The 12010-nt window shown below is 38.7% G+C and overlaps 1 protein-coding gene across 8 annotated transcripts in view; it reads right to left on the bottom strand.

Annotated features, from left to right (window-relative positions):
* Positions 1-12010, bottom strand: part of LOC139718987 (unconventional myosin-XVIIIa-like) — a 226393-nt gene that overhangs the window by 127791 nt on the left and 86592 nt on the right. For all 8 annotated transcript variants that reach the window (XM_071630437.1, XM_071630462.1, XM_071630457.1 and 5 more), the window contains 5 exons: positions 7474-7684; positions 6886-7028; positions 6030-6130; positions 2357-2417; positions 732-876 (listed from right to left, as the gene is read on the bottom strand). In XM_071630437.1, coding sequence (XP_071486538.1) covers positions 732-876; positions 2357-2417; positions 6030-6130; positions 6886-7028; positions 7474-7684 — 661 coding nt within the window. The remainder of the gene's footprint in view (positions 1-731; positions 877-2356; positions 2418-6029; positions 6131-6885; positions 7029-7473; positions 7685-12010) is intronic.

Raw genomic sequence — 12010 nt, forward strand, 5'->3', positions numbered from 1 at the left:
AGAGCAGGAAATGACAGTGGAGTTATTGGAGAGAATGAAGAAATTTCTGGAAGATTTCATACCACTAGAACACATTAGATACAAGACTTTCTGGGGAGATGGATGAAAAAAGGATGCATTGATAAAAGGAGCATATCATCATGCCACATTGAGGGAATAAATGTCAGAATTAAAGAAATCAAGCTTTTATCTTTTTGGGTAAGTATATCATACAGGAATGAAAATGCCTAAACTACAAGGAGACATAACTCTATTACAGAAAACCTGAATTAACTTGATGCTCTAACAGTAGCTGAAAATCAACATTGATGCGGCTCACAAATGGAAATGACATGTTAAGAGACTCCAACTCAAATGCTTTGAAGCCATTTTTGCAAATTCTCCTGCAGCTTGAGTTTGAATTTCTCACACAACTGCTGTGTGTCTCCTGTTTTTAAAATGTTTTGTCTCACTTACAATTCAGCTTTCTCCCGTGCAACTTATGTTCTATTACAAGTACTTAAAATAAGGTGACGATAGCATTAGAGAGCATCTCTAACCCTACAGCTTCCAGGGCCCACCAAAGGGTCCCACACCCCAGGTGCAGGGGACGCGTGATTACAGTTTCTAGTTTGCTATGAGGTTCAGGGGGGAGAATCTTGAGTATGAGACAAGCCTGGAGTTGGAGTCTCTGCCTGTTCCTCCTAATCTGTCTTCAAATTCTCGTAGGCATTTCACACTTGACCACTGACCTTTCACTGCTCCTGCTGCCCCAAGATGGATGACTGCAGCGAGGGTGCACCACAGCGCCTTACACTCCTCCACAGTGAACCCCAGGAGCTGACAGGCACTCAGTGTCTTCTGCCACATGGCTCTACTGTGCTCAATCTCTTCATTCTGACACAAACATAAATCAAAGACATCAGCACTGAGTGTTCACTCAGTTGAGTACACTACTTATTGAGTATTCTGCGACTTATGTTTGATATTCTGACTACATGTATGTTCGGCCTCAACATTTGTGCAACAGGGCCTTGGTATGAAAAATGAAACAGGATCTTTCATTAGGACTGGAGAAATTTCGCTTTTCATATCAGGGCCCTGTTGCACAAAAATAGAGATCAAACATAAGTCAGAAAATCAAATGTAAAACTCTGATTACTCAACTCTGATTGGCTGATACCTGACTTATGATGGATTTTCTGCCTTAAGTTAGATTACATCATTTTATGCAACAGGGTCCAGGAATGCCATCACTTATACTACAGCAAAATCAGGGAGGCTCCAAAGAATAGTCAGGGATATGCATCTGAAAGGCAAAAATAGCTCCTACACTGAGAAGGTTCTTAGATTCTCTTGCCAGGATATGAAGAGATGGCTACTTTTACTGGAAGCTTCCTACAGAATCAGGCAGACTTTGTATCTCTGTGGTAAAACTCTGTTTGGCCTGTACATGTACACTGTATAGTCACAGAAGATAAGACAAAATAACAATGTTTTTCCTGCATAAATAATATTACCGCTTTTGATCTGATGCATTATTTTTTTATTATTTTTCATTATTTGTTCATTTCACTATTCATTATTTTTCTTTTTTTGTCACTTAGATATGTTGACTCAACAATCACATCATATGCAGAGGGCAGAGTATTATCATTGGTAGATTTTCTCTTTCCTTCTGAGATCAGTCAGTATTTGGTTATCTTCAAGTATAATCACAGCTATATCATGGTAAGACTGGAAAAGCATTTATCAAATTTCTAAAACTGCTATATCAGTGCAATAGGATATAATGATTTCTCCCCAAAGAAAAATAAGCGATAATCATATCTGTGGGAATAATTCAGCAAAAAGCATTATTGCAAGAAATACAACCATTACACAAACATGAACAGCACTAAATGACTAGTGCACTGCTACTACAAACAAGTTTTGTGATATGACAGTTAGACAGGTCTCTTGAATCTTATATTCAATTTCATGCCATTGTGAAAGAGAAATGATTGCAGGTTATGAAAACATGGGAAAACAGATCAGATAAGCAAAATCCCTGTATATCTGGGATTCTATCAAGTTTCACTTTTCCGAAATCTGAGTTTTCTTCCCTTGTCCATGTCTTGTACCATTCTCCCCTAATCTTGGCAGCAAGAGATTTAGATAACACTGACTGCTTGGAGAGATCTCTTGATTACCCTGACAATGATCTGTCTTCACAGGCTCATAAAATCCCATCACTAAATGTCACAATCTTTGGGCAGCTTCTGCGCCAAATGTTGACTGCATTTTTCAAAAACTTTCATCCACAAAGACATTCAAAGCGATACATATCATTGTTATTTGGTGTACCACACACTAATTAAAGGGCAAAATGACTAACCTTAGTTAAGGGTTGAATGTAGGGGTTGTCCTTGGCCATTCTGTCCAAGAAAAGCTCTTGACTGCAAAGAGAGCAAAAACAACAACCACAGGTTGAGTACAAAAAGAAGACAAACAAACTAACAAAATTTATAGTAATCTGCATGCAGTATACACAAAGGTGGTTTGATTTCTTGAAACTAATCAGTTATAGTGTATCATTCTTCAATCTCTGCAGACAAAATAAATTGTCACATACAAGCACAATACCTTGGTTAATATGGTCAGTCATTGAAAGTGCACATATGTTTGACCCATTATTTAGTGTGTACAATCTAGACAAAATATTGAATTCAGATACGAATAATGACAATGACGATTATTATCACTGTGCTGTTATGACCATCATAATCATTATCATCAGTAGCACGTCATTATAATGATCATCAATTCCTTTATACATCAATTGATAGAAATCGTAGTACTGTCATCAACATTGTAGATAAAATATGTCTATTCTGCTACAAAACACAAAACAAAACAAGGACACTAACAAATCATTCATTATGGTATGAGGATACGGACAGAGTGGGCTGCTATGAATGAGTTCTGTTTCCTCCCAGCTATATCTGAAACATTCCCCACATTGACAACACCAAGGCCATTGCCAGCACCAATTACTCCTGTGGAGTTCGTCCCGTCAGCCCATATAACCCCTCCCCTCGAGAAGTCATCAAAATTTCATAACCAGCCTCGCACGCCCCCGGGGAAACTGAGACAAGACACTTCAGAAGGGCGACAGGGGAGTGTCCTGTCTCAGCGAGACAGCGCTCATCTAATAGTCAAGTGGCAATGAGCTGGGATTGCGTTTCGCCGGTCGCTGCTGGGCCTGCAACCTCTCTGTAGACGCCGATGAATAATTTCTCAGTTAGGATCAGCCGAGCTTAATGGTGCATCCCAACATGAAATCTGACTCATGTTGGACATAAAGCATCACACTGTGTGGACTGCATACGAGTGTTTGAAGACCTTTAATTAATATATGTCACAGGTGGAAAGAGAATGTGTCAGTTTCGGTGACATGTAATAAAAATACAATGATCAGGGGTATGGTGCAATGTCCACTGATGCCACTCAGAACAGTCTCCTGTATGATAGTTTTCTTTAGCACAAAAGACAAGTACACTTTGTGCTCAAGAAATTCAGTATCAATTGCCATCTTGCAGCATTTTTTAATTCAGCATATAGGATAATCACTTAGTTGTTTCAAAATTTGGTGTACACCGCGACTATTCTAGCTGCTACGCTGATGTAAGAACTAAATCCGCAATAGGTGCATGCTTCTCATATTTCACCTTGAAAACAGAAGGGGTAAGAATAAGAGAGAGAAGAGGGAGAGAGGGGAGAGAGGGGGAGAGAGAGAGTGAGCAAGATATACCAAAATCAGGAGAGAGTACTGTATGCATCACATATTAAGCGAGCCTAATTTTTCCCAAATCAGGACTTCAAGACAATTTTGCGAGTGGTTAAAGTACGATTGCCGACCATAGTAATGAATGGACAAAAATACATGTGTGCATGTTGCATTATCAAGAACAGAGTTTAATAATTTTATGAGTTGTTCAATCGGTGAATAGCTCCTGACTCGTTAAAAAAGAGTTGATAATTTCACGAGTTGTTCCATTCGTGAATAGCTCCTGACTCGTGAACTTGGTGAAAATAAAAACCTCACAAAATATATGGCGTATACAGTAATACCTCCAGCACCCTTTGAGGGGAGACATATAAACAGACAGAGAGACAGACATTAGTGGAAGAGGAGACAAGAGATCGACAGTGGCAGAGAGAGAGAGAGAGAGAGAGAGAATGACTGGACCATGTCACAGATGACCACTCCCCATCTCCTTCACTGGTTTTTGCATCACCTCACCAGCCAGGGTGTATCAATGCTGATAGGTGATGGCACCTAATGAGCCATGACCTTCTTTCCTGCCCCTCTCCAGGGCCTTCAAGTCACTGGAAGTAACACTAGCAGGACGTACACGTATGACAGAAAGACAGAAGAGAGAGGTCAGAGAGAGAGACAGAGAGAACGTGTGAAAAGGAGATATGTCAAGAAGGAGTGACAGATACTGTCATAGTTTGGACATGACCATGTGGTCTGGATAATTTACAAAAACTAGGAGGAAAAAGAAATATTGGAAAAAGTTAGCAAAGAACATCTACAATGAATTTGCTACAAAAATGAAGAACATGAATATGTCAGACCAAAAGGGGAAAATGCATGAAGAGAGAGAGAAAAAAAAGATGTACAGGGGAAGAAACACAAAAGAGCACTGAAAGAGAAAAGACGTGGAGAGAGAAAGAGACTGATGGAGAAAAAAAAACAAGATAGGAAGATGAGTATTGAAAAAAAATAAAATACATTTTTGAAACAAACAAAAACACATAGGGAAGGTACAATTAGAGAAATCAAAGGGCAGAAAAGAAAAAAAAAACAGTTGACAGGGTGATGAGCTAGAAAAGGAAAACATACAGGTGGAAAGAATTAGAAGAAGAAATAGAAGATGCACTTTCTGCAGATGAAATATATACCCAATGGGATTGGCAAATGGGGCAACCTTAATTGTGCAAACACTTTTCTATTTTTTAGTTTTTTTTTCTCTTTTTCTTCAGTGCTAACATACCATAAAATGACTCCCTATAAGTTGAAAATTGTTCCTGGTGAGGAGTAAAATAGGTACATACCACAAATATTCCATATCTCTCTAGAGGGGGCTGATGTTTACTACGGAGTCAAAGAGACACAGAGGTGGCAGATAATCAAGAGCCTTATGGCTGGGGAAAAAATAAAATCAAAACTGCAGGCTTCATCTCCTAGACCTATGCTTGAATTACTCCTCTATTCTGAATTTGATGAGGAGAAAGTGTTGGAGTGGCACAAATCTTTGATTGCTGTATTTCAATCTCTCTTCTATCTTTTTACCAACCTCCTCTTTTTTTTTATCAAGGACATAATCACAAAATTCTCTCTTTTTCTTGTTTTTTTTTTCTTTTGTTGTTGTTGTTGTTGCCAATTTGCATCCTACATAATTTGCTGTAAACGTGGAATATTTTGCTGTATGGAAAATTTTTCAAAGTTTTGCACTTGAATTAACTGTCATGAAAATAAAACCAGTTAATCTGTGAAAATATTGAAATGTATATAGCAATACTCTCATCTGTGTAATCGTAGACATGTTTACCCATATTTATTATTGACCAAGTTCAAAAACTTAATCACTTACAAACGTTTCCACTGACTCTGACAGTACTTCTTCCCAGTCCAGCCAACAATTGGCACCACATGTTGCCTGTAGCTCTTAATCCATTACTTTGCTTTTCTATGCTAAGAAAATAATCTTAGCTTGTTAAATTGCAAAAGCTGTCCCCTCCTTCCACCCTTATACCAAAGAGATGACAGAGAGAGAGAAAGAGATGGGGGGGGGGGGGAAGGGGAAGAGGTAGGGAAAAATCATATACACATCGACACAGGAATAAGGGGTTGCACTGCCTTACTTGCTCCACAATGACACTATTTAATTTTGAGGGTAGAGAGAGCTAATATCACACATCTCTGCTAACATGATGCAGACATATCTCCATAGTTATCCTCTCTTGAGTCAGTCCACTCCATCCTCACCAGCCAATCTCACCTGAGAATGTGCTCCGCCCCGGACAGGAGATAGTAGAAGATGTTGAAGGCCCGCTCTCCCTCCGGCTTCCTCACGATGCGGTACTTCTCCAGCATCAGGAGCTGGAGGAAGAGGCAGAAGGAAGTTATGACATTTATTAAAGTCTACTATCTCTCCTTATGGAAGATGGCTCTGATAAAAGTACAATTGAACAAATAAAATGGCAAAAGATATCAATTTATCTTAAATTGGACAGAGTTCATGTTTTCATAAAAGGGTGATATTGGTTAAAGCCACATAGTCTAGGTACATTGGGTGATTACACCATCACTATAGGACTCTCCCACTGACCTTCACACAAGCCTTTATGACATATTGGTTATGCTGACTGTGCAGAAATCATGAATTTCAATGACTTTGGCCCCTGAGATGGACAGAACTTTATTAGACATCATGGGGAAAAGCATGGGTATTGGAGTTCTCTGGGGTAGATTCATTATATTGTGGTTTTTCAAGACTTTTCTTGCAATTACCAGATGATAAAAATGGGAGTTCCACTGACAAATTCTTGTCTTCTTATTGACTCCTGCACATATATTTCAAATGAAGTCTTCTTGTTGACATGATTTTGCAGTGGATAATGACTATAAATAACAAGGTCAACGCTTCCTGGTCCCTGGATCCTGAGTCCCACGGCTGCAGTGGTTTTACCCATAGGTAAGGCAACTGATCCACATCGCCCAGTCATTTGGAGGGGAATAAGATCTGCCAGTTTCCTGGCTGTTTGCTTGAATACATGCATTTCCTCCTTAGTGGCCACTCTCAACTAATTGTGATACACAATTTTAATTCATATTACATATCTTTGACCACTGACCTGAATGGAACTTGAAGCTATCTGTCCCGAGTGGTCAAAGTCCAGTGAGTAGATGTTGGCGCAGCGTGTTGCGCTAGTATTCTGGATGGTCCGAGCCCCACCAAACGCATCCAGGAGTGTGGTCACTGCAGTAATCTTGTCCACTGCATTGTGAAACAGACAGGCAAGTTTGAAAATGAATACAGAAGCCTTGATACATTCTGCACAAGGTCAGGTACACATTTTTACAGCCATTTGAATAAGTTAACGAAACCTGAAAGGGAAACACATTCCATTTCCAATAATGAAAACATGTTTGACCCACAGATCCACACAAAATATGCAACTTACAATCTTGGTCAGCTCCTACAAAAACATTCTCAACAATATGTGTAGATCCTGCTCTAAATATACAAATATCAACTTAGCAACTCAACAAGTTCTACACAAATAATTTGGACTGTACAAGCGAGTCTACACATTCACTACATTTTGAATAACTTTGCTAAGTTATAAAAAAGAGTACATCTCTTTACAAGGTCTTTAAATATCATATTTTTAGTGCTCTAGTAAAGCCAAAGGTAAATCAAGAGAAGCATGTTTATTCACCTGTGACAATGTTATTGCCGGTGCCTGCCACAATGGTCAGATACTGCAGAACATGTCGGACATTCCAGGACTTGCCCCCGCCGCTCCTCCCCATGAAGACAATGGACTGGTCCTGCCGTGTGGCCTGCATGGAGCGGTAGGCCGACTGCGCTGCAGCGTAGATGTGGGGAGGCATGTCCTCTAGTTTGCAGCCACGGAACATCTGGATGACCTGGAACCAGAGATAAATTATGATTCCCATGACCAATGTTATCATTCATTTTTTTGAAAGAGTAGCCAAAAGGATTCATATTCAATTATCTCCTTTCATACGCGCATGAAATAATGGAGGAGCAGTCTGATCTACATGGTATGATTGGCAGCTCCAACACTATTTACTGAAATTGTGAATATGCTTTGGCTGAGAAGCAGAAGAATTTTCCAGCACTTTACAAAGTTTATGCCATTAGTGCCCTTCTGGCTCTAAACCAGTGATACATGGAGGTTGTAGCTGTTAACAATCACAACGACATTGTAAATTGAATCTGGCAAGCTGACAATGCAGTAGATCATGAAAATCAAACTGGTGTTGAATGTGATGATAACAATTACAATGTTATGATAATTACTTCAAAACTGAGAAGCATCAAAATGATTTCAACTCGATGAGTGGTGAATGTGATGTTTGCAGGAATGATGAAACAATGAATATGCATGTAAGTAACTACAAAAATTAAAGAAATAATTAAGTATTCTCTATCTACTACATATATCGTGAATGGTGATTTGGGTGAAGGGTAACAACATCATGATGCATATATCTTTCATACCAATAATAAATTGAAATGAACAAATACATAGATTTCCCTACATAATTTTACCTTTGCATCAAACAATTTTTTAAGGTACTTCTCCCCTTGCATTATATTACCAGTTTACATTATTGTACATGCACATATGCTTTATCTGTTAATTTGCTTTGAAAAAAAAAAAAACACTTGCCAATACAAAACTAACAATCACCAGACAAAGATTATTTTCAGGGATATTGCATTAATACAACACTTCTTACAAAGGTTGTTGTTATACTGCATTCCGACTGGCATTTAATTTTCTGTGTGAGAGTGCGATCTAAATGGTAGCTATTTCACTGACTACCTTTCTCTATACTGTATACGCTATAATTTTCGCATACATAAATTTTCGCGAATTGCCGATGTCACACATTTTCACGAGTGGTTAAATTCGCGATTGGGGGACCAGAGAAAATATGAAGTGGCAAAGAAAGTGAATTTTCAACTTACTAGCATATAAGAATGATACTACAATAGTTGTACACTACATGAAAAAGACTTGCCAAACTCTGCGAACTAGTAAGTTAGAATTCAACATTTTTGAAGTGGTTAAGTCCATCGCGCTAGATTTCTGACGAGTGGTCCCCTTGCGATAATGGATTGGCTCTCTACAGTATTCGTGAGTAGACGTGGACGTGCGTAAACAAGCTTAGCCAGTATGGTCTGTTCAGTAAGCCATGACATGGTATTCTAGTACTGAAATGTTCGTATCATCAAGGCAAGGGATTCATTTTGGAAGGTAATATTTTCGCGTGTTGTTAATTCTGCGAATAGCTCCCGACTCGCGAAATTCGCGAAATATATAGCGTATACAGTAATAGTTGTTGCGCTTATACACTCATAATGAAAGTAAAGGAAAATGTATACGCTATATGAAAAAGAGAAGTGAACCTCCTAAGCAGCAACACTATGCTTTGATCACTGATGACTAAAAATCAAATTGTGATGACAGCAGACTTTTAATTTGACAGAAGTACTTTGATGAATGATGTCATGTCTCTTTGTATGTAGGATTTCATGTACACACACACATTGTTTCATTCATAACAGGTTGTAGTACTGTACAACTGAGGGATTGAAATGTGACAAGGAGGTTCTACAAAGCTTCATATTTCTTTTCAACTCCTTCCCTTCACAAATTTCATGCTAATCTTTGAAAGAGGTCTCCATAAAAAAAGATAAAAATTCCTAAATACAAGTCAAGAATGCCGCCCAGAGGAAAAGCAAGCTTCATTCTTTGTGCACTTTGTGTCAGAGACATGCCTGGAGGCAATAATACTTTATGGAACACGGTACAACAATGAGGAAAAGGATCGATGCAAAAAGGTGGTTGACACTTGCTACACACTACATGTTTCCTACATGATCTTGATAAAGAATACCATTATAAAGGGGTCACTGTGTGTCACATACCATTGCACTTTAGGAATGAAGGAAGTAAACATTGACTAAATCAGAGATTCCCTATCCCCCCTCCCTCCCCCCCCCCCCCCCTTGAAAGATACATCAATTGTTTTATATGACAGTCTGGTTTGAAATAAACATGATCGACATAACATATCTTATACATTTTCTCTCCCCCCCCCCCCCCCCCCAAGCAACACTGGAATGTTAATATCTGAAGCTCAACAAAGGAATGTTTACTTCTGAAACTCCACATTGTAAGGTCATACATTACATCACATGATAACACCTTGTGATATCTGGAGTATGTTTGTTTATATACACTAGAGTTTAGATTTCGGCACAATTCTCAGGCCCATTCAAGTTTTGAGGAATTTAATACATAGTGCTCTGACAGAAACTAGCTACATTATTCGAGACAAAGATAGAACAGTGAAAGTTCCCATGTGATCTTGATTAATGGGCAAATCAAAACAATGTAACAAGAGCTTTTAAGATTGTGTAGGGTGACAAGTACCAGCAGAAACATGTGTACATGGAACTACATTTTTTTAACACCACAGTAATTGTTTTGTTTTCAACTGCGCAAACACTAAAAGATTACCAATGCGCTCCAAATTGGAAAGATGCACTGGTACTTCATTTCATATTGATAAAACACACACACACACACACACACACACACACACACAAATCAAAGCACTAGCAAGTTAGAGCTTTATACCATTTAAAAAACAAGTAGTGTGGGGATTAATGGGTCCTCCAATTCATTTGCTGCCCAACAGGGTACATACGAAAATCATGAATAGCACTGGTCAGGGAAAAAGTTCAATGAAGCGTACCCTTGTCGGTAGCACTAGCAGGTGACTTCAACTAAGATTCTATGGCTGTGTTTGTACTATAGTAGAGATCAGTGATAAAACTGTACATAATTTGTTATGGGAATTCTCGAATATATCCGAACCAGGCCAGCCTTCCACTCATTGAATCACCCATGCTACAGAGCTTTTAATGTACACATTGACAAGAACACAAACTGCATGTCAATTGGCAACATACTGTAAACAACACTGGTTCTCATGCTACACTAGGTTCAGCTACTTACAAAGAAAAAAAAAGTAGATCCCCTTTCAATAATGAGTGGCAGTGTGCTTTATGGGATTAACATAGTTGTGCAGATCACTGGGACATCATTTAATCCAAGGTATCAAGATTTGGGGTTGAGGGGTGAGCTGGGGAAGGAAAGTTGAATGTTTTGGCATACCTTGTATATATACAATGTGTATAATTGATATCCCCCCCACACACACACACAGTCATGTTCATTTCATAGCTATGTACTATACCTCTCTATATTTCATACAGCAACATACTCTTCCTATTAAGCTATTTTTTATCTCCGTCTCTCTCTTTCTTTCCACTTTTACCTTCTGTCTTTCCCGTCCATCCTTTTCTCATCTATCCCCTATCCCTTCGTACCCCTTTGTCGTTCTTTCTTTCCCACAACTTGTTATTGAAACTCTAAGCATTAAAAAAATATGAATACATCTCAGGCATGAGCATTCCATTTTCCACATATGACTATCCGTCCCTGGTCCTGCAGTATATTTTGATTACCACCCAGCATATGAACATCCCTCCACAAGTGTTGAGATACATGATCTGAAAACATCACATGAGCTGACAATGCCTTGCAGATTATGCATAGAATCGAGGCCATGTCGGGAGCTCAGAAAGAAAGTAATAAATATCATATTATATGATTATTCAGGGCAGTGATCTAACCTTCCTCACAAATGCTGGCAATTCATGCCACAGTCTGTTAGACTGCACAAGGTTGAACAATTCAGAACATGGGGCAACACCTGAACAACGGCAAAGGCTGAAATAAAGTTTTGGTGCAAACTTTGTGGATGGGAAGACTACTACAGTTCGTAGATATCATGCATAGAAGATGGTATAAAGAAAACAAAGAGAATTCCATGAAATTGCTTTAAAAAAAAAAATGAAAAGTACACATTCCCTTGCCTTACTACTGACATACAAGTTGTATGTTGGGGTAATATTATTCCCTCTGCTTTGTGAAAGATATAGTGAAGTGCTCTTTCAGTACACCAGAAAAGTGAAAATAATAAGTGGAATACTCTTTATATTTTCTTAATATCGTTGTCCATATGTGACATCATAGAGTGATGCAGTGTTCTCACCCAATGATGGCTGCACACAAACTTTATGAATTTACAACATTTGAACGGCCTGTCTGATTTTCCTCAAACTTTGCTTATGTGTGTAAAATTGCT

Source organism: Diadema antillarum, unplaced genomic scaffold (genome assembly GCF_040938485.1).
Source record: "Diadema antillarum isolate AM-2024a unplaced genomic scaffold, OU_Dant_1.0 scf00000008, whole genome shotgun sequence".
NCBI classification, from domain to species: domain Eukaryota; kingdom Metazoa; phylum Echinodermata; class Echinoidea; order Diadematoida; family Diadematidae; genus Diadema; species Diadema antillarum.